Genomic DNA, 25,108 nt, shown 5'->3' on the forward strand with positions numbered 1-25,108 from the left:
TTTGTTATATTTTAATATTTTCTTCCACAAAATTTAAACTACATAATTTAATTATATTCAAAACAACTGTCAAACAGTAAAACGTTCAGTTACCCTATTTTTCCACATGACAAATAATGTGGAATTGGACGAGTGAGTCTAGGCTTCGATTACGAATCAAAGCGCCCCGAAGTTCACGGGTTCGATTCCCGATGCAAGTTTTTATTTTTTTATGCATTTTATGATTGTAAGTATATTTGTTATAAAATTTTTTTTCAGAAAATGCGTATTTAAAATTTTTGCCAACAATTATTATCGTTCAGAAATCATTTTTTCTTTGTGGCATTTTTCAATGTGTTTGTGTGCGTTTTATTCTTTTATTTTTTTAAATTTTTGGTATTGTCTTAAAAATCACATAATATGTAGTAGAAGTATAACTTCTTACGTGCGTACAAAGTACACACACATTCTTTTTTTTTTTCATATTTATATCGAAAACTTTTAGAGATTTTTTACTGAAAATGGACATGTGGCATTATCATGGCAACAGCATCTTAAAAAAATTAAAGTGAAATGTGTGCAACCCATAAAAATTTTATGGGGGTTTTGTTCACTTAAACCCCCAAACTTTTGTGTACGTTCCAATTAAATTACTATTGTGGCACCATTAATTACATACATAAAACTTTTTTGCCTCTTAGTACTTTTTCGATAAGCCAGTGTATCGAGATGTTTTGAATATTATTGAATCCACCACATATTTGTATATGGTTAAGTACGATTATAGAGACCTGTTAATAATCTGAAAATTTATTTGTAATTTACATTTACAGGTATATTTTAAAAAAGAAGCCACATCTCGATAAAAGGTGACTTATCAAAAAAAGACTCAGAGGCAAAAAAGTTTTAAAAACACTGTTTAACTAATGGTACCACAATAATAGTTTAATTGGAACGTACACAAACATTTGGGGGCTTTAAAGTAACAAAACCTCCATAAAATTTTTATGTAAATATATTAAAAAAGAAGCCGCATCTCGATAAAAACTGGCTTATCGAAAAAATACTGAGAGGCAAAAAAGTTTTAAAAACGTTGCGTTTAACTGACGGTTTTTTTACAATAATGAATTACTTGGAACGTATTCATGGTATTCGCCGTGAGCCGATGAGTACAGGGGAGTTGACAGTTTTCGCCAGCTCTGTTAGTGTCAGTTTTGTGTATTGAATTTGAACAATTTTATCAGAAAAGTACGAGTTTCAAATCGCGAGAGAGCGCTACCGAAGAAACTCACAGCCAATAAAAAGAGAGGTAACCTCCAAATTTCACATAAACTTCTTCTTTTTTTTCAATGGCCTCTTGCGTAAGCAGTCATCCAGTCGCACGAATTTATATATTAAATATTAAAATTATAATATGATTATAATGAATAAAATAAAAAAACATAATTACTTTTACTATTAATTCTGTGTATTCGTTCAGTAATCAGGTTACAATAATATTTCAGTTCATAATTTGTGTTTTTCTAGATAAATATCTATTTTTCTCGTTTTGTATATTTCACATACACCCCTTTTATCAGAAAAGTATAAGTTTCAAACCGCGAGAGAGCGCTACCATCGAAACTCACAGCCAATACAAAAGTTTGGGGGGTTTAAGGGAACAAAACCTCCATAAAATTTTTATGGAGTGGACAAATTTCACTATAATTTTGTTTTAAGATGTTCCTGCCATAAGAATGATACATGTCCATTTTCAATAAAAAAATCTCTAATAGTTTTCGATATATTGCAAAAAATTGATTTTCATTTTGTAATTTCAAAGGGCTGTAACTTTTTTCATGAACACATTTGTACTAAGGTAAGTTAGGTTCAATCGTACTATTTTTGACCTTAGAATGTGTAGTATAATGTATGACCAATCTTTTCGGGACACCCTGTATAGTTTTATATAGTTTATTCTGGCCTACGCGATACGCCACTGGCTCTCGTGTGTGGTATTCACTTGGCTTCAGTTTTGTTCTCGTTGTGGTCACTCCTGGGAAGTGTAAATTTATTCTCCCTACTAATAGTAGGGGAGCAAAGTATGCTAAATGTGCAGTCACTCGAGCGTCATGAGGACCTATTGGGTTGTGAAGAGTAGGTCATAAAACCAAAAAAAGTCAAGTAAAGTTTTCCATTTTAGTGGGCGCTTGCCGTTTTTTAATATAATTTTCCATTTCCAACAATCGTTTTTTCCGATTATAACGCCATCTATCCATAACTCGAAAAAATTTCGAATAAAAGTTACTTATTTTTACGTAAGGAATTCAAATCTGTAATAAAAAACGGGGGCTCCCATTTAAGATTTTAAAGTAACCCCCCACCCTATACCTCCGTGGGGGGTCGTGTTTGGTGCCATTCGATAGATTTTTCAAAAATATTGAATAAGTGTATTTTACAGTTTTTCTATCTGATGTTTATTTCGCGAAATATCGCGGGATTCGTATTTAAAATATTAAATTTACCCCCCACCACTCTCCGTGGGAAGTCGTGTTTGGTTTCATTCGATAGATTTTTAAAAAATATTGAGCACATATTTTTTAGTTTTTCGATCTGTCATTCATTTCGCGAAATATTCGCTTTTTTCTTGTGAAACTTTATGACTCACCTATTTCCTTACGCCTGGCTCAAATCGTCAGATTTTTGAAATATACACTCTTTTGCATGTACTCTTTATTCATATTAGGCCCGGTCTTTTCACCTCCGAATACAAGTTATTCGGAGGTTTATTTGACAGATTTACATGTAATCTGCCGGATAAACTTCCCAATAAATAGTTATCGGAGGTGAAAAGACCGGGCCTTAATCAGACAATTTCGAGTTTTTTTAAGGATAGATTTTTTTTCTGGCCCCCCTTAACGAACTCCCCTGTGTTAAAAGCCAATATATGGTAGAGGTACATCTGCAGGGTACCAGGTTTCTCCCCATATGCTAATCTGACGCGCTCGAGTAACTGCAAAAATCCCGCTTGGGCTCCCTACCATAAGTGAGATGAACTCTCTCCCACTCCCACACTCAATCCGATGAAAAGGATGAAACGAATTTCACAGAAAATAAGATATAGGCACAGCCTCCTTAAAGCTTACGGCTTTAGGAGGCTGTGATATAGGTCATGTCATAGCCACCTTTACTTTACAAGCCATGAAGAGAAAAAGGCAACGTCGCAATTGATGACGTCCGTAGTCTGACTTTCGGACTACCGCTTTCGAAACTACGATTTTAAAGTACAAATTCTGGTAAAATTTATAGTATTTTTTGAGTCGAACAAGAAAATATTATTAATTAGAAGTTTGTACAAAATAATATTAAAAGTAATTCCTTGTAAGTAACGTTTATTATACAAAAAAAAATCAATAACAAGAATATAAACGGGATTAATTTTTTTCGAATCCTAAGAAAACTAATAAGTATTTTTCAAAAATTTAAACGCAGAGTGAAACACTACGTTAGGACCGAGGGCCCAAAATATGTTTATTTTAATAAGTGAAAAACTAAGAAAATTTAGTGTGATTTTTAGTTTCAAATATGTCATTAAAAAAACTTTTTATTCATTCTAAGGAACTTTTGTTTCTCGGTAATAAAGTAATCTCTTATTCTGCGTTTAAATTTTTAAAAAATACTTATTAGTTTTCTCAGAATTCGAAAAAATGGTTACATTTAAAATACAGGCGTCAAAATTTTGCATTTTGTTCCTTTCCCCTTAAAGTTTGTCGCATTTATTTAGAAACACCCTGAATTGATATAGAACAAATCTAGTTGTTAAACATAAGCGAATTAATAAAAAAAAACAGAATGTTAAGAAAACCGGAGTCTATAGTTGTGTTTTAATTTCAGTATTTTATAAATGCCCGGTAGACCATAAAAATTTAACTGGTTAGCAACAATATTATTACAGCGGTATTGCTAAAGAATTAGGCTATAGCATATTAAAAAAATCACTTAAATCTGCCAACAGGTTTAGGAAATATAATACATTAAAAATGACAAAATTTATAAGTGGACGGATTTCTATATGCACGCAAGTTTATATAAAAATATATTATATTGAACTAAAATCATCTTAATAACATACCTTTTAATGTTCTTTATAATTTGGAGCACGAAATATTGTAAAATATTTCAGTTTCTCTGTAAATACAGTGAAAATTATTTAAAAACAAATGAGAACTGTCAGAATTAATCGGTCTACCAATAGATGTTGCCAAGTTTCAACTTCATGGCTTGTTAAGTAAAGGTGGCTATGGTCATGTTCAAATGACACTTTCGGAATGACATGAGACATTGACATGACATTATTTATTGTTTATGGGGCTAGTACACGTTGGGCCAAGGAGTTGGGCCAACGTGTACAGGACCACTTGGCATGAGTTTGCGATTGGCGGTCAGCGTTGGTCTACAAACCGAATCTTGTCGGTATTTGGTGCACAAATCAAAGGATTTTTGGGACTTGCGCGATCTGCCAAACAGCTGTTTGGTTATGAACACTGAACACGTTGTTGTCGTTGAGTTTAAAATATTTGTTTTCTCTTCTCACAATACTGATACTGTTTATAAGTATTAATTTTAAGGTTGTGTTTTAATATGAATACTTTTTTCGGTGTAAAAGCACCGTCGTTTGCGCCATTGTTTTTTAATCACTTTTGTTTGGTACACTTTTCTATAAGCATTGAACGCATTGTACAAATTAATTGCGACAGCTGCTACAGTCTCCACATCCATATCCATAATCAGAGTTTGTTTTTTGTTTACCCACTAAGAAAGGTTAATGCAGACTGATAACTCCACCAACGTGTAATCACCATGTATTCACTGTTCTTACTTGGCCCAACTTATTGGCCCAACTCATTGGCCAACTAGTTGGCCCAACGTGTACTGGAGCCATTATGTTTATCCTGTTTATCCCTTAGAGCATGGAAAATTTTTTCTCTCTCTGGAGAACTATCACGCCATCTCTTTTTCGAACGGAAGTGAAGCCGTATTTTAATACGGTTGGTTCTCATTGATGTTTGACACCACTAGTTTTATTAGTGATTTTTGTGCGATTTCTGAGTGAAAACTAGCAATTTTTTTAACTCTTTAAAATGGTGATGTGTTCGGCTTACGGTTGTAAAAGCGACAGCAACAGGAAATAAGTGCGAATTACATTTTACAGGTAAATAAATATTTCTGTTATGTGTGCGTAGATGAAAATTCAATAAATACTCCTATATTATATTGCCTCTTAAATGGTTAATAATTTGAAAATTAACACTTCAATGTACCTTATTACATAATTAAAATTACATCGTTAAGTTATAAAATGAGAAAAATTTACATGTAAAATTAAAAGTAACATAAAAAATCACCATTTTACCAGTGGTGTAGGTACGAAACGGTACGAAATAAATGAAATTATAAAATATATTGTGGCAACTTCGAAAATGGAATTAATAGCGTATATTGTTATTACATATTATTGACTTTTTTTGTTGTTAAACATTTTATTGCTTGATTTTACTTTGTTTATATGTAAAAAAATTATTTAAGAGCACAGGCGCAAGTATTTTACGGCTATCTCTACTTTTTCTTTTTTTACACGGCAAATTATATGTAGTAAAGTTTTCACTGGTATGGATACGTACATATAGTATTTTTACTACAAAAGCGATATTACGTAGGTCAAAATTTTTGACGTAAGAGAACTGTCAAAACATGAGAATGTGACTTTTCATTATTGCCATGTTTATTATAAACATGCCATGGCAATAATGAAAAGTCACATTCTAATGTTTTGACAGTTCTCTTACGTCAAAAATTTTGACCTACGTAATATCGCTTTTGTAGTAAAAATACTATAAACATTACTTGACAATGACATTGTCACCATTAACTTGAGATGACTTTTGAATGTTCTTGGATAACTGTTACTTGTATCATCGCTTAAATTATTAATTCAATTAATTAATATGATAATTTTTCACTAACTATGTATTCAGTGATTATAATAATTTATATACTATGCCATAAAAGATAATACTTAATCGAGAAAAGAGGAAAAGTGATTTTTTTAATAATATATTGTTACTATGGAACGCTTAGATAAATTTTGAATATCTTTAACAACAAAATGCTTATATCACAATATATATCCTGGTGTAGTCTTTGCTTGGGATCTTCCATAAATAATAAACAATAAATAACTTTTTATTAATTTCACGTCTTAAGGCCGCGTCCCACCATCAAATAATTTGATCAAACTGGTTTGAGCAAACTGAAAGTGACAGTTAGTGACGTCACATCCTGAGTGTTCATTGTGGATAATAATGAAAAATTTTAATTTTAAATAAAGTACAAACAAGTTAGACAACTCAATACAAAAAATTTGATCAAACTAGACTGATAGTGAGAGCACAGATTTTTAGAATTTCAAAAAAACTGCAATTGTGACGTCACTTTGACGTACTTCCTCAAGTACGTCAAGTTTGCTCAAACTGTTTGATCAAATTATTTGATGGTGAGACGCGGCCTTTAAATTCTTCAGCCAATACACTATCAATATTATTTAATAAACAACTCAAGATAACGAGCGATACACAATTATTGGATCAAAGCTAGCCGTGCAAAAAATTACGTATGTCTTGCTTTAATCTGAATTTTTATCAATTAATTTTGATTAACGTTATAAAACATAAAAAAATCAGTCAAAGCCTTTAACACAGAACTTTAATCTAAAATAAAAAGAATTAACACAATTATAAGTAACAATAATAAATAAAATCAAACAGGATGCTGTATATGTCCACCACCAACATCTCTACATAACCTACCTTTTCTTGTTAAGTTGACGTGCACTGCAAAGTTGACGTAACCTGGAAAGTAGTATATCTGAATTAAGAACAGACATGCACTGTATATCTATCTCTGTCGTTGAGAGCCACCTATGGTGACAATAATTTTGGATCAAACGTTATTATTATTCCTAAAGCCGTGCCAAATATCTAAAATTGCCGCTGTCTTGTCAGCACATTCTGTTCGACTGAGTGCGTTGTACGACAAAGATAGCGAATATTCAATTTGGAAAATATTACCACTGACATGGTGTTCATTTTTTTCCAATAGGGCTTTTCATAGGGCTTATTTGTTTCGAGCTGCTGTCATGTGTCACATAATATTAATATATCTACGTCATACGTCTTTGGTTTGTATTATTGTTATATACCAATAAAGTATGTCGTAGATATATTAATATTATGTAACACACGACAGAAGCTCGAAACAAATGACTGTGAATGAAAAGCCCTATAGGGCTTTTCATCGATTGGCATTTGTTTCGAGCTTCTGTCATGTGTCACATAATATTAATATATCTACGTCATACGTCTCTAGTTTGTATCATTGTTATATACCAATAACGTATGACGTAAATATATTAATATTATGTGACACATGACAGAAGCTCGAAACAAATGACTGTGAATGAAAAGCCCTATACTGAAAAAAGTAATACTTTTGAAAAATTTAAACGTAGAATGAAGGACTAAATTATTACCGAGGGCTGAAAGTCCCTCAGAATAAATAAAAAGTTTCTTTTGAATGAGATCTTTGAAAATAAAAATCACACTAAATTGTCTCTTGGTTTTTCACCCCTGTAACTTTTTTCTCAGAATTCGAAAAAATAAATCCTATTTAAATATAGTATTGGAGCCGAAATTTTGCGACCTATGTGAAATAAAGATATCTATCATAAATCAATAATTCAAAAAGTTTGCTTTCGTCACATCCCCTAATTCCTAATCCTGTTTAATTTTGAGTGGGTATAAAAGTTCAACATACTAAAATACTGTTATTTGTTTCAATCTTTCTATGTAAGCCATGCATAATATTGTGTAATTAATAAAAATAGAAAATTGAACTAAACCTACGAGCAATATTATTTAATTATGTAGTTTTATATAGTTTCTTCTGCCTACGCGATACGCCACTGGCACTCGTGTTTGGTTCTAATTTGGTTTTGGCTTCAGTTTCGTTCTCGTTGCGGTCACTCCAGGGAGAGGGTAAAAAATTTTCCATACTCCCAATGAACTGTCAATCCGTATTGACAGTTCATTGGTTTATCCTTATCCTATCTATGTTTATGGTTGATGTTGATTTTGATCGAAATTGTTTATAATAGCGTTTATAGATTAGATTAGACATAATTTTTTGGTTTTATTGTTTGAATTGGAATGTAGCCATACTAAACTCTACATATTCATTAATAAATGTGATGTATGCAAATAGGTAGTATTCGGAACGCACTCAAGTTGGTAATATTGTAAGAGTGACGTGACAGTGACAAGGACAGTGAAGCGGAAATAAAACCATTCTGAATCTAGACACGATAGATACAAGTTGTTTCATTATAACCTATCCTCCAAAGTTAACCTAGGAACCCTACCACGTGTTACATTATAACATTACGTGGTGCCGAAATCGTAACCAAACCAAAGAAAAACAGAGATAAGTGCAATGGAATTCAAGGCAGCTATAAATTCGATGCAAATGTCAGGTAACGTGTATGAAAATTGGCAATTCTTCATACAAAGATTCAAAAACTACTTACAAGCTACAGAATTAACAATGAAACCTGAAATAACCCAGTGTGCACAGCTATTACAGTTAATAGGGGACGAAGGGTTCAAAATATATAACACGTTTAAGTTCTCAACAGAAGAAAAAGACAAGTTAGAACTGTTAATAAAAAAATTTGAAGCACATTTCAAGCCAAAAAGCAACGTGTCAAATGCAAGGTATTGCCTGTTCACCAGAAAACAAGAAGAAGGTGAGTCAGTAGACAAATTTATAACAGATATTATAAACAAGGCAAAAAATTGTGAGCTAGAGAATTTGGAGGACAGTCTGATTAAGACTTGCATAACTTGTGGGGTAGCAGATGAAACGATGAGACAGAGACTATTAGAAGAAGATGAGATGAGCTTGGAAAAAGCAATCAATCTGTGTAAAAGTATAGAAAGTTCGAAAATCCAGTCTGAAAAAATGAAGTCAGAGGAGGTGCACTACATAAAGAAAAGAAACTTCAATAAGAAATATGTAAATAGAGAACAGTGGGAAGACAGAAGAGTGAATCCAACTCATTCAAAGTCCCAAGACGGCCAGTTCAATGGTAAATCTGGAAGCAGTTCAGGGTGCAGTAGGTGCGGAATGGAGCACAGAGGCCAACCATGCAAAGCATATAAAGCTAAGTGTAATTTATGTAATAAAATAGGGCATTATGCAAAAAAATGTTTTCAAAAACAAATTAAGTATGTAGATGTAGATGATTCAGAATCAGATGATTTGTTTATAGGCTTGGTAAATACTAAAAATAGCAGTTTTGATGATGATTTCATGATAAATTTTGAAGTTAACAAGCGTAAATTAAGCTGTAGATTAGATACAGGGGCAATGGCAAACGTAATATCAATAAATAAGTTAAATTCTCTAGAAGTTAATGTTGAACTACAGAAAACAAACTGCAGGTTAACGACATTTTCGGATGAAACACTTAGGGTCATTGGAAAATGTAGTTTAGAATGCAAGTATAAAGATAACATGTACAACATAATGTTTTATGTGGTAGAAATTAATTCACCAACGGTATTAGGTCTTCCTACATGTAAAGCTTTAAATATATTAAAAAGAATCAATACTATAGAAAAAAGTGAAAATAATTTGAATTCTAGAGAAGTTACATTTAAAAATGATTACTCTGATGTGAAAAAAATATTTAAAGAAGTTTTTTCAGGTATAGGCTGCTTAGATGAGCCATACAAAATCGTGTTAAATGAAACTGCACAACCAGTTATACATCCTCCAAGAAAGATTCCACTACAATTAAAGGAGAAACTAAAACTTGAATTAGCTGAAATGGAGAAAAATGGAATAATTGAGAAGGTTGATGAACCTACAGATTGGGTCAACTCGATAGTCTTGGTAAGAAAACCAAAAAGTAATTCCATAAGAGTTTGTATAGATCCTAGAGACTTGAATAAAGCTATCAAAAGAGAGCACTTTCAACTCCCTACGATTGATGAAATAGCTGCAAATTTAAAAGGTAACGTTTATTTCAGCAAGCTTGATGCCTCAAAAGCATTTTGGAGCATAGAGCTTGATGAAGATAGTAGTAAATTATGTACTTTTAACACTTGCTATGGTAGATATAAATTTTTAAGACTGCCTTATGGCATTAGTTCAGCAAGTGAAGTGTTTCACAAAAGATTCAGTAAAATATTTAATATGGAGGGTGTAGAAACATATATTGATGATTTAATTGTTTATGGCTCATCAAAACAACAACATGATAAATGTTTATATCAAGTTTTAGAAAGAGCTAGGATAAATAATGTCAAATTTAATTATGAAAAATGTAGTTTTGGTGTAAAAAATGTAAAATTTTTAGGATTTAATTACAATAAAGATGGTCAAAGTGTTGATAGTGATAAAATTAAAGCCATTCAAGATATGAAAAAGCCAGAAAATAAAAAAGACATACAGAGATTATTAGGAATGATAACGTATTTGTCTAAACACATAAAAAATTTGTCAGACTTAACCGCACCTCTTAGGGAATTAATTAAAGAAAATGTAGAATGGCATTGGTCACATAAACATGATGAATGTTTTAGTAAAATTAAGGAAATAATTTCAAAAAGCCCAGTATTAAGACATTTTGATATAAATGAAAAGTGTTTAATATCGGTTGACTGTTCAAAAGACTCAATAGGAGCTGTACTCTTACAAAAAGGTCAACCAGTAGCTTACATATCAAAGGCTTTAACTTTAACACAACAAAATTATGCACAAATTGAAAAAGAACTTCTTGGAGTTCTGGTGGCATATGAGAAATTTCATAATTATATATATGCTTCCAAATTTGATATAGAAACTGATCACAAACCATTGATATCCATAGTAAAGAAACCCTTAATGAATGCGCCACCACGACTTCAAAGAATGTTATTTAAATTGCAGAGGTATGACTATAATCTGATGTATAAAAAAGGTAACGAACTATATATAGCTGATACGCTATCGAGATGTTGTTCGGAATTGCCTGTAATAAAGAATGATTTAGATATTGAACTAGAATCACAAATTTGTTTAGTAAGATTAAACATTAATGTTTCAAACAATCAACTGCAAAAAATCAAAGAAGAGACTAGCAAAGACAAAACTTTAATTGATCTAAAGACTTTCATAAAAAAAGGTTGGCCAAAAGAATTAAATAATGTACATAAAGATTTAAAAGCATTTTTTAAGATTAAAGATGAAATAACCTTCTTTGATAGTTTGTTGATGAGGAATAGTCAAATTATAATTCCTCATGTAATGAGAAAAGAAATGTTAAAAAGAATTCACTATGGCCATCAAGGAATAAATAAATGTAAAATGTTAGCTAGACAATCATTATATTGGCCTTCCATGACAGTTGACATTGAGAATGAAGTTAAAGGTTGTTCAATTTGCCCACAATTTGAAAATGCAAAGAGAGAACCTTTGACTCCACACAATATCCCAGAACTCCCCTGGGAGGAAGTTGGCTCTGATATATTTTACATAGGTCAAAAAAGTTATTTAATGGTGGTAGATTATTACAGTAAATATCCAGAAATTTGTCTGTTGAACGATACAACCAGTTCAACTATAATTACACATTTAAAATCGATATTTGCTCGTCATGGAATACCAAAAATATTTTACTCTGATGGTGGACCACAATACACAGCCAATGAATTTGTTAAATTTTGTCAAGAATGGGAATTTAAAAGCATAAAGTCAAGCCCAGAAAATCATAGATCTAATGGTCTAAGTGAAAGATATATTCAAACCTACAAAAAAGCGCTAAGAAAATCTCTTAGAGATGGTAAAGATACATATTTAACATTGCTACAACTTAGAACTCAGATTCCCACCACTGACAAAATTCTAAAACCAAAATTATGTAATGCTAAAATAGTAATCAGCGATTTTCAGAAAAGACAAAACAGTCAAAAAGCTTATTATGATAGAGGGACAATAAATTTAAAACCGCTTAAAAATAATGAAAAAGTTTATATTAAAGATAAAAACAAATTGAGAGAAGGTCTTATCACACATAAATTAAGAGATAAAACCTACTCGATTAAATTAAGAGATTCTGGGTCAGAAATTGCAAGAAATAGACAATTGTTAGTTCGCATTCCTGCAGCTTCTGACGATGAACATTCAGATAACGAATCTGAAACTAGTGAGTCACAAAATTTTGAAAGTGTCTCTGATAACCATTCTGATCATCACTCTCCAATAAACTTACCTCCACAAACCTCTTCAGGTCGAATTGTTAAAAAACCTGATAGACTAGATTTATAAGTAATTTTATTATAAAATAAAAGGGGGTAAAGGGTGAATGAAACAATTGTGGAAATTTATAAATGTTTATTTAAAGATTTGTTAAAGAAAGTTATGTTTATTTTTAATTGTAAGAGTGACGTGACAGTGACAAGGACAGTGAAGCGGAAATAAAACCACAGTACATGACAGAACTGTGGAAATAAAACCATTCTGAATCTAGACACTATACTATACTAACATCAGTACTATACTTGTACTCTCCTCGTGTAAACGGTATCAAGCCATTTTTGGTAGAGTAGCGAGTAGAGTCTACTCTCCTCGCTACTCTACTCTCCTCAAAACTACCCGTGTACACAAGTCTTTTTTAAAGGAACGTTGTTAGTCCATCTTTTGCTTGGTCGGCCGATACTTCTTCTACCGATTGGTGATTTATCTCGTGCTATTTTGACCACACGTGTCTCCCCCATTCTGGTTATATGGTTGTTCCATTCTTTCTTTCTATTTAGTGTTCACTCATTTATACACTGTCCCTTACTTTTTTTTCTAACGTGTTTACTAGTTTACACCTCTTTCGATTTCTCAGCGTATCTCCTGTAATTCTTCTTAGTATTCTCGTTTCTACCGTTTCCACTTTAGTCTTTGTATTTACACCAGGGAAATAAGGCAAAAATATACTAGTGCAGTCACTGAAGGTTTTCACCTCCGATTTCGTTAAACCTCCATCGATTTTCATGAAAATTGGTGAGTAATTAGAGGATACCTCAAGAATCAAAGGTGACATGCTGCGAACTTGCGCTTTTACCCTGGGGGTGGATGCCACCCCTTCTCGGGGGTGAAAATTATTTTATCAAAAATAATACCATAAGTCGACAGAGGGACAAATTATAAGCAAAATTTGTTATATAATGTTATTAAAATAAATCAACACTTTTTGAGTTATTAAAGACCAAAGATTCTATTTTTCGTAAAAAATGCATGTTTTAAATCGGTTTTTCACGTATAAATCAAAAACTATAAGCTTTTACAAAAAAGTTATTATTACTGAAATTGAAGATAATAAAAAATTGAATACATTCCTCACATAAAGAACTAAACTAATATTAGTTCAAAGTGAGTTATTGGCAATTGAATGTGTATTTTTTTCGACGAGTACTCAAAAGTATTCAAGCTTAAATAACGGGAAAACGATGCAATGTATAAAATATTCCTGCTAAACATTTGCCAAAGTACTTCGGAATACCTATCAAATGAGCTTCAGAACAAGGTAATAGCGTCAAAATTAAGCAAGTTATAATGAAAATAAAAGAGTCGTTTCGAATTTTTTAGGAAAAAGTGAAAAATAAAACATACGCCATTTCCACAAAAATTAAAATTTATAGTAATCCTTACAAGATCTTCTTTATATTAGCATAAGTAATGTTTTCGGAGTTCGAGTTTGGCAAGCGAGGCGAGAGGTCGTGTGGCAGGTGTATTGGCGATAAGGTAATTTCGAATTCGAAACCTATCACAATAAAAACACCGGTTTTTTAAAAGACCTATCGTTATCGATAATCGTTAAACTTAAAAAGCGTTCTTGTGCGAAATAAAAATAAACTTCTAAGTGTATAATAATAATATTTATATTAGTGCTGAGGTTAACATTTAATTTAAAATGGCCAGTGGCGGAACAGGAACAATCCGAAAGGAAACCTATAGAAAGAATGAAGAACTATCTGATAGTGGCGACGAAGAATCTAAGAAGAAAAAATATAAAGAAGATAAATTATATTTTGAAAAGAGTAACCTGACGAGACGAACACCGAATAAAAGCAACGACACAAATGAAGAGATGATAAAAATGATGCGGGAAGTTATGTGGAAAAATGATGAAATGATGGCAGAAATAAGAACCATACGGAAAGACCAAAAAGAAACGATGGAATATATTAAGGAGCTGAAAGAAAAAAACGAAAAATTGGAAGAAGGTTTAAAAATGGCAAACAATAGAATAGAACAATTGGAAAAAGATAGACGGAGAAATAATATAGTATTAAAAGGCCTAACACTAGATGCTACCGACGGAAAGCCTGTAAAGGAGTCAGTAGAACACTTCATAGGAAGAAATCTGAAATTAGAGGTCAGACTGAGAGGAGCGGTGAAGATCGGCGACCAAATCTTTGTAGCAGAAATGGAAAACCTAACGGATAAGATGAGTGTACTAAAAAACAAAGGAAAACTGAAAAATCTACAGGGACAAAAGGTGTATATAGAATCAGATCTAACAAGAAAGGAAAGGGAAATACAAGCAAAAATTAGGAAAATGGCAAAAGAAGAAAAAGACAAAGGTAATACTACGAATGAAACTGGAGATTAATGGAAAGGAGTGGAAATGGGACCATAATAAAGAGAAACTTATACTAACTCACAGAAATATCGGGGAAGGGACTTCAAAAAACTAAAAGAAAATAATGAGACCGGACCCACAACAATGACAACCAAGGCAATGAATGGGAAAAGCGATAGGGAAAAAGATGATGCAAAGGTAAACAAGGATGAAAATAGGAAAAAGGGGAAAGCTAGATTGCAGAAAAAAGGAGAGATAAAAATGGGAACATGGAATGTGAGAAGCATCAATGGAAAAGAGGAAGAACTGGTAGAAGATATGATAAGACAAAAAATAGAAATACTAGGAATAACAGAAACGAAGATGAAAGGAAAAGGTCTTAAGAAAATACACAAAGGATATTGGTTACTTTGGGTAGGAGCGGATACAAAAGAGAGAGCAAAAGAAGGAGTCGGGATAATAATTGCACCGAATAGACTACAACACGTTATAGAAGAAACATATGTTAACCAGAGAATATTATCGGTGAAAATTAAACTGATGGACGAAGAAATATGGACAATAATAACAGCCTACGGAGTAAATGAAGATGCAAGAAAGGAAGAGAAAGATAAATTTTTCGAGGAGCTCCAAATGCAAATTGATAATGGGGAAGAAAACATAATTGTAATGGGAGATCTAAACGGTAGAGTCGGAAACAATAACAGCGGAATAGAGGAGTGCATGGGAAAAGAAGGAGAAGAAATGCTAAACAGAAATGGTGAAAGAATAATAGAAATATGTATGGAGAATAAACTAGTTATAACAAATACAAAATTTAAACATAAAGAAGTACACAAATACACGAGAGTACAAGACAGCAGAAACGAAAAATCAATCATAGATTACTTTTTGGTAAGCAGCAACAAATGGAAAAGAGTACAGGATACGAAAGTGAAAAGAGGCTCGGAGATTGGCAGTGACCACCATCTAGTAATAATGAGAATGAGAACAACAGAGGAAAAAGAAGAAAAGAGAAGAAAGGTAGTAAATGAAAAAATAAAAAGTTACAAATTAAAAGAGGAAATATATAAGAAGAAATTCCAAGAAAAATTAGATAATACTTTGAAAGGTAGGGCAAAAAATACAAATATAGAAAAAAAATGGGAATATCTAAAAACCAGCATAATCAAAGCAGCTGAGGAAACTTGCGGGAAAGCAAAAATAGCAAACACTAACATGAGGAGAACAGAATGGTGGACGGAAGAAATACGAGAGAAAATAAAGAACAAAAAAGACAAATGGAAAAGATACCTAAGCACAAAACACCCGGAAGATTACGAAGCATATAAAGAAAAAAGGAAAGAGGTTAAAATAGCGGTGAAAGCAGGAAAGGAAAGGTCATGGGAGATATTTGGACAAAAAATGACAAAAAATTATAGGGAAAACCAAAAACTCTTCTACGGCGCATTAAAACAACTCAGACAAAAGAAAGAGCACACGATGCCGAATATAAAAGACAAGAATGGAAACGTACTAACAGAAGAAAAACAAATAATGGAAAGATGGAGAGAACATTTCAAAGAGCTAACTCATGTAGACAAGGACAACATAGGGGAGATACAAGAAAGGAATGAAGAACAACAAGTGGAATCCATAACAAGAGAGGAATTAGAGAAAGCAATAGAAAGAGTAAAACTGGGCAAAGCACCAGGCAAGGATCATATCACCCCGGAAATGATAAAATTCATGGGGACAGAGGGAATGGATAGCATGAAAGAACTAATGAATGATATCATAAATAGAGCAGAATTACCAAAGGACTGGAAGAAAGACATTATATTACCAATACACAAAAAGGGAGACAAGAGAAACTGTAATAATTACCGAGGTATCACCATATCAAGTATCCCTGGGAAGGTATTAGCAAGAATACTAGAGACAAGAATAAAAACACAAATAGAAACAACTATGGAAGACACACAGTGTGGATTCAGGAAGGACAGAAGCACGCAAGACCTAATATTCACATTAAGACAAGTAAGTGAGAAGGTAATCAAGAAAAATAGAGAGATACATATGTGCTTCATTGACCTGGAAAAGGCGTTTGACAGAATCCGAAGAAAGGACGTTTGGAAGACACTAACAGAAAGGGGAGTCGACAGACACATAATAGAAGTAATAAAGGATATGTACAAAAATAATACAAATACAGTAAGAACCAATAACGAGGAATCCAGAGAATTTTCTACAAGTCAAGGCGTCAAACAGGGATGCGTGCTGAGTCCACTGCTATTCTCAGTGGTACTGGATGAAGCGATAAAGAAAGCCAAGAGAAGAATGAGAAAACTAACATTAGGATACTGGCAAATGAAACAGACTCAACTATCGGAGCTACTATTTGCAGACGACATGGTATTGATAGCAGAAAACAGAGAAGACTTACAGAACAATCTTGAAATCCTAGAAGAAGAACTATCAAACATAAATATGAAAATTAATACAGAGAAAACAAAAACAATGATAATTTCAAATACGAGGAAGACACACGCAATAGAATTAGACGGGAAACAACTAGAGCAAGTGGAATATTTTAAATACCTAGGAGTAATAATCGAATCAAATGGTAAACAAGACATGGAAATAAACGAGAGAATGGGACGAACAGGAAGCTTATTTAACACTATGAAAACAACATTTTTTGGGAAAAAAGGGATACCGGAAAAAGTAAAAACGGCAGTCGTTAAATCAGTAGTTAGACCAACAATCATGTATAGCAGCGAGACATGGACATTGACGGGGAGACAAAAATCCAGAGTCAATGCTATGGAAATGAGGTTCCTGAGGAAAATAGCAAACAGAAAAAGGACAGACAAAATACGAAACGAAACAATTAGACAAAACCTAAAACTAGAACCAATCAATGAAAAAATAGTAGAAGGACAACTTAGATGGTTCGGGCACGTGTGTAGAATGTCGAACGAGAGGCTAACAAAACGAGTGTTCGAAACGAGAGTGCAGGGGAAAAACAAAAGAGGGAGACCAAGAGTTATGTGGGTAGATGAAATCAGGAAAGAAGTCGAGAAGAAGGGATTGACATTGGAAAGTGCAAGAAACCTAGCGCAAGATCGGAAAGCATGGAGACTACAATGCCAAACTCAACTCCACCAGCCTTACACCTAAAGGTAGAAAGGCTTAGGACTAAGTAAGTAAGTAACTATATATAGGATACATATTAATAATACTAAAATAAGAACTACAAATATTTACAATAAATTACATACAATAATTATTGTATTTATATTCAATTTTAATTAAATTATCCATTTTACTTTGAACTTAATTTTAAAGTTGGCGGGATTCAGCTATCACAGCACAATAACAAATTTAAGGCTGAATAAAATGGCGAGCGCTTCCAATCCGATTAATTCAGCGCACCGTTCACTAGTAAAAGAGCTTCCAATCCGATTGCAATCCGATTCCAAGCTCTCTGTTTGATGAACGCAACCATACATATGTTTTTATTACGAATTTTAGATGATGATTTACTTTATTTTTTATGAAATTTTAACCTTCAACGAACACCCACCACTGGCAACCCATTGTTATTTTTGACGTGACCGCCATGTTTCTGGTGACAAACAAACCAAAAAGCGGCTTCACTTTTGGAACGTGTGTGTTAAATGAGTGTTACCCGTCCCCTCTCTTTTTTCCTTGTCTAAGTTCACAAACTACTACATAACCTATACTCCAAAGTTAACCTAGGAACCCTACCACGTGTTACATTGTAACATTACAATAAACACATATTATCCTTGAAAAATTAATGCAAGTAAACCATTTCTTTGTGAACATAAAATTTGGTCTTCTATTAACAAAATGGAAAGAAAAGAGAAAATCGAAGATACAGTAACAAATATCAAGGATGAGAATACTATTTTTGTCAAGCCTGAATTCATAAAAGTAGAGCCTGCTCCAGGTTATCTAGATCCCTATATTGAAGACCAATGGCAAGGAGATTCTGATATTAGTTTGAACCAAATTAAAACAGAATTACTAATGGAAGATATGACATTTGAACAGCACCAAGGCGATTTAGCACAATTCCAGTATTGTAATAGTGATGTTGATAATATAAAACTAGAGCATACTGCTAAAGGAAGTCAAAGCAGTGAATATGGTATGTATGTTTACAATACAAAAGGTTTATGTATATTATATTCATTTTATAGCATTCTACGCCTTTTCGTTCCTAATCGCCACTACTTTCTATAGGGCTTTTCATCAATTGTCATATGTTGTATAATCTGTGTAAAATTTAATATACACAGATTATATGAATGGCGCTATGCATAACTCGACCAAGCACCAAAACATAGTTTTAAGATAAATGGCTTCAAAGTTTTTTGTTTCTTGGTTGCTTAATGGTCGCTTAATGGTAAGTGTATTAATGTCGCTTGGTTTAATTTTGTTTTTCTTAGTAACCGTTAACGTGACAATAACAGGGATTTTTTCCAAGATAGTTTTAGCTATGTGTCACCAGAATCCGCTGTTATCTCGATATTAAAGAAATGGCGCTTGGTCGAGTTATGCATAACACTGTCCATATGACAGATGACAGTAGCTCGAAACAAATGACTGTGAATGAAAAGCCCTATAGTGGCAGTCTTCCTCTCTTAAATTTCTTTCCTACATCGCCTTGGAGATGCCCTTTATCCATGTAGTTGCAGGTCTTCCTCGTTTTCGTTTTTTTGTGGGAACCCATTCTAACACTTGTTTGGGGATTCTCCTTTCCTCCATTCATATTATGTGTCTGTACTATACTAGCTGTTGTCTTTCGATGTCATTTATGATTGTTCTTTCTATTTCCATTTGCTGTCTAATGTAGTAAATGTAGCCGTTTCTTATCTGCTCTAGTCTAAATCTCCTTGCTGATCTTCTCCAAAAATCACTCTCAGTCGCTAGTAATTTGTCTTTGTACTTGTTGGTTAATTGCTGGACTTCAGCTCCATAGGTTAACACTGGTTTTAATATTGTGTTGTAAATTCGTTTTTTATTTTCGGTTCTTATCTTCTTATCTATATATAAACAACATTAACGTATATATTTTCTTGTGATTGTTTTTATCAAAATTTAGTGGTAAAACCTTCAATTTAATTGTTGAAAGTCATACCTACATGGTGAGAAAGGTCTGCAGTTTCTGCCTAAAGTTGTGTTTTTGAAGTTGAAGTGTTATGATCTAAGAAATCTGTGAAAATTAGTGCAGTTTTGCAGTTCTCTTTTTCATTTTTTTTGCTCAAAAGCAATTACTATTAAAAATCAATTAAGGATAAGCTCTGTCTGTTTTGGAATAATTACCAGTGGCGTGCCTACTACTTTCCTATTTTTTTAATTTGACGATTATTATGGAGTGTGTTGTTTGTAAAATTATAAATAGCAGACCATATATAACATGTGACAGCTGCCAGAGGGCTACACACAGGCATTGTTCGAATCTTACTGCTAGTGAATTAAAAGTTATTGATCTTAAGGGAACCAGATTATTGAAGTATTACTGTGAAGAATGTGAAGCTGGAGTTAAATTAATTCCTACATTACTACAAAAAATTGGTGATTTACAAAACGAGTTGCAAGAAGTAAAAAAATGTGTTGAAGGTTACAAGAGAAGTGGGTAAATGTCATTGAGTGTTAAGGAAGATTTAATCAGTGAAATTATGGATAGAGAGAGGAGAGCTTCTAATATTGTAGTTTTTAATGTAAATGAGTCCAAAATGAAGACCCAACAGGACAGAAATGATGAAGACTTGACTACGGTAAACAAGATATTGGAAAATTTTGATATAGACAGAAAGAGCATTAAAGTTTTTAGACTTGGTAAGTTTACACCAATGAAAACTAGACCAATTAAAGTTATACTACCATCTAAAGAAAAGGTTATGTCTGTGCTGAAAAATAAACAACTGATTAAGGAAGCAGGTATCAAGATCTTTGCAGATCAAACCAACCAGCAACGTGAGTATTATAAAAAAATACAAAATGAACTACAGAATCTGATCGATTCGGGTGACCATAGCAAAACTATTAAATACATTAATAATAGACCCATGATTGTCAACAAAAATAATATAAATAATCAAAAAAACTAAAAATTGCACCTGATATACAACTTAATACAGATGTTATATATATAAATGCTCAAAGTGTTTTGCAAAATTTAGATCTAATTAGGGAAAGTCTGTTATGTTTTAATCCGAAGGTTATTTTATTAAGCGAGACTAGGACCAGCAAGGACATAGAAGATAATGAAATAAGAATTAAAAACTATATGTGTGTTCGTTGTGATTCATCAAGTAGGTATACTGGTGGAGTGTTAGTATATGTTAAAAGTGACTATAGATGTTCTGTTGTAAGAAAGTATGTCCTTGACAAAAATTATTGGTGTGTAATTTTCAAAGTTAATTTTTTAACATCAACTTGGTACATAGGTTGCATATATCATTCGCCTTCATCATCAGATGCTAGGTTTATGGAAGAACTGGATAATATTTTTGATTTTATTGTTTCAACGAACCACTCTTTCATTTTGGTGGGCGATTTCAATTTAGATCAATTGTCAAGAACTTTTTATGTCAAAAAAATAAATGATCAAATGTTGAGCTACGGTATTTGCCAATTGGTTACAGAACCTACTAGAGTGACAAATGTATCTAAAACACTGGTAGATTATGTCCTGTCAAATACTAATAATATCATAGTAAATGTTCATGAAACTCCAAAATTAACTGACCACTCCATTATTTCTGTTAATCTAAGAAATACTAAAAGTACAGAGCATTATAATGTTAAGAAATTTAGAAATTTAAGTCAGAGTAATATTTTGACAATTCAAACTAATTTAATGTATTATAACTGGAATTTGAATTCTGTTGATGTTGACTCAATTTTTAATGAGTTATATTTAAATTGTGAGATTGAAATCAATAAAACAGCACCTATTCAAATCTGCCGGTTTAACTTAAAGCTACCTTGGTTTGATAACGAAGTTTACTCTCTTATAAAATTATGTGACAATGCTTATAGAACTTTTAAAACAGCACTTGAACTGTTTAAGCAGGAGTTGTGGAGTAATTTTAAAAGATATCGTAATGAAGTTGTTAATTTGTTAAAAACTAAAAAAAATCTTTATTATTTTAATAAAATAGATAGATTTAGACACAACCCCAAAGAAATGTGGAGAACATTAAAAAATTTAGTGAACATTAAATCCAAAGGTTACCTCAATATGTTCAATTTGAAACAGGTATGTATTCAACATGTCAAGATAGCAAAGAAATCGCTAACCAGTTCAACAGTTACTTTGTTGCAAGTATCAACAATATTGTTGGAGCTTTGGATTTGAGGGAAACCTGGTGTAATAAAAATAGTAACTTATACCTACCAATAAATAAATTTAAATTAGTATCTTTAAACGAATTATGTATGTATGTTAATAAATTAGACAGTAGATGCTCAGTTCATGATATATTAAACGCTAAAATTCTCAAAGACATTTTTGAAACAATTGGGCATATTATATTAAATTTAATCAATACTTGTCTGTCTACTGGTAAAATTCCGAATCAACTTAAAGTTAGTACAATTGTACCAATTCAAAAAATCAATAATACAGTGAAAGCTGAAGAATTCAGATCCATCAATACACTACCTACCACCAATTGAAAAATTGATTGAACTTGTTGTATATGATCAAATTATTGAACATGTTAAAACAAATGCTATTTTGATAAGTAATCAATCTGGTTTCAGAAAGCAACACTCTTGTGATTCGGCACTTCAATTGACAATTAGTAAATTTAAAACTGAATTGGATCAAAACAAATATGTAGTATCTGTATTCTTAGACCTTAAGAGGGCCTTTGAGACCATAGACCGAAATATTTTACTGGCAAAATTGTGGCAGTATGGCATTAGGGGTGGAGTTTTTGACTGGCTGAATATAATTATCTATCAAATCGCAAGCAGAAGGTTAAATTCAATAATTGTATGTCAGATGAACTTAACATTGATCTAGGTGTACCTCAGGGCAGTGTCCTAGGGCCATTACTTTTATTCTCTACTTGAATGATATAGATCTGTTTGTTGATTGTGAGTTTGTCAATCTTTTTGCTGACGATACGTTAATAGCTTGTAGTGATGTATGTCTGGAAAATGCAGTGGCAAAAATGAATTCAATTCTGGAGGCTGTTTATAATTATTTAACATTAAACAAGTTAAAATTAAATGTATCAAAGACAAAAGCTCTAATTGTAACCAGTAGATATAAGTATAACAAAATCAATATAAATAACATTAATTTATCCATAAATGGTGAAAAGATTGAAATAACAACAACTATTAAATACTTAGGATTTCAACTTGATAACACTCTTTCATTGGAAGATCATTTTGTTTATATACACAAAAAAATCAGCAAGAAATTATACTTTTTTACAAGAATAGCAAAAAATTTATCTTTAGAAACTAGACTTACTGTATATAATTCAATAATCCAACCTCATTTTGATTATTGTGCATCAGTCTTATATTTGTTCAACCTAAATAAAATGGGGCAACTTCAAAAATTACAAAATCGTGGTATGCGTATAATATTAAGAATGGGTCGATTGACACCAATAAATTTAATGCTGAATACATTGAACTGGTTTTCGGTATATCAAAGGTTTCAATATTTTGCATTGATTTTGGTTTATAAAATTAAAAACAATATAAATTTATAAATAAATTTATAAATAAAACAATTTATAAATTTTCCTAATACACACATACATGATACTCGAAATAAAAATAACATATACTTTTCTAAAATGAATTATAGCAGCTCAATGAATTCATTAATATTTAGAGGTTTCAGAGAATTTAATGAATTGCCTAATGAATTAAGCCTATGGGTACATAATTCACAAATATTTTACGTGTATCCCTACTTTTTCTGTCTACACGGCAAATTACGTGTAGTAAAATTCACACTGGTATGGATATGTAAACATTACTAGAATGTCATTCTACTTGAAAATGTCATCATTAATTTAAAGAGATGGGTTTTGAATGTTCTTGGATAACTGTTATTTTTATAATTGCAAATTATTAATTCAGTTAATAAATGTGATAATTTTTTCACTAACTATGTATTCAGTGATTGTAATAATTTATTTGTACAACAAAGACTAATACTCAATCGAGAAAAGAGGAAAAGTGTTATTGATTTTTTAATAATATATTGTAATGGAACGCTTACAATTTTGAACATCTTTAACAACAAAATACTTGGATCACAGAATATATTATCCTGATGTATTCTCTGCCTGGATCTTCCACAAATAATACACAATAAATAACTTTTTATTAAGTTCACGTCTTAAATCAATTATTTATCAAATACACTATATATCAATAATATTTAATCAATAACTCAACATATTCCCGATGCAATGTAAAATATTTAAAATTGTCACTGATTGTCAGTGTCTGACTGACAATATATGCTGACAATATTATATTCGGCTGAGTGCGTTGTAAGACAAAGATAGATTTGGAAAATATTACCACGGCATTGTGTTAATTTTGTTCAAATCCTGAAAAAACCAATAAATATTTTTGAAAAATTTAAACTCAGAATGAAAGACTAACTTATTACCGAGGGCCGAAAGTACCTTAGAATAAATAAAACGTTTATTTTGAATGATATATTTGAAATTAAAAATCACACTAAATTTTCTCTTAGTTTTTCACCCCTGTAATTTATTAAAATAAACATTATAGAAGTTCTTAGGGACTTTCGGCCCTCGCTAATAACGTAATCTTTCATTCTGCGTTTAAATTTTTCAAAAATACTTATTAGTTTTCTCAGGATTCGAAAAAAATGAATCCCCATTTGAATAGCATTGCAGCCGAAAATACGTACCGATCCTCTTAAAAGACTAGGACAGTTAAAAGTTTTAAAGATAAATTAAAGGTTTTCCTTAAAAATTTAAAGTAGTATGTATTTGAATTGGCGGAGAACGTGCACAATATTTTTGTTTATTTTTATTGACTTTTATTGGTTGCTGAACTTGTTAATTTGATTATAATTCGTTATTAATTTTGATTATAATTGTTATTAATTTATTATTATTTTTTAATTTATTACATTTATTTTTTTTTATTGAATTTTTTTATTGTGAATCATTGTATTGATTGATTTTCTTTCGTTTTATATGTAAAAAAATGTATTTCAGTTAAATTTGTATATTAGGTTACCTATTTTGAAATAAAGATATCTATCTATATCTATCTATCTTATATTTTTTTGCCACAGTACAGCTCCTATCGTCTGTTTTCTCTTTACTATCCTTTCTTTAATATTCTCTTCATTTCTTCCTCTACTATTAGTTAGTTTTATTC

At 31.8% G+C, this 25,108-nt stretch overlaps 1 protein-coding gene across 5 annotated transcripts in view; it reads left to right on the top strand.

The window, feature by feature from the left end:
- Positions 1 to 25,108, top strand: part of LOC126892255 (zinc finger protein 234-like) — a 127,568-nt gene that overhangs the window by 65,666 nt on the left and 36,794 nt on the right. For 2 of the 5 annotated variants that reach the window (XR_007700747.1, XM_050661755.1), the window contains exon 1: positions 17,892 to 18,848. The exons of 2 other annotated variants lie outside the window; for them this stretch is intronic. Coding sequence is in view for 2 of the 3 variants with exons in the window: in XM_050661755.1 (XP_050517712.1) it covers positions 18,548 to 18,848 (301 nt within the window). In the remaining variant the exon portion in view is untranslated. Of the gene's footprint in view, positions 1 to 17,891; positions 18,849 to 25,108 lie in introns of those variants that run through there. One more of the 5 variants, XM_050661758.1, reaches the window with a different exon arrangement.

This window comes from Diabrotica virgifera, chromosome 9 (genome assembly GCF_917563875.1).
Source record: "Diabrotica virgifera virgifera chromosome 9, PGI_DIABVI_V3a".
Lineage (NCBI taxonomy): Eukaryota > Metazoa > Arthropoda > Insecta > Coleoptera > Chrysomelidae > Diabrotica > Diabrotica virgifera.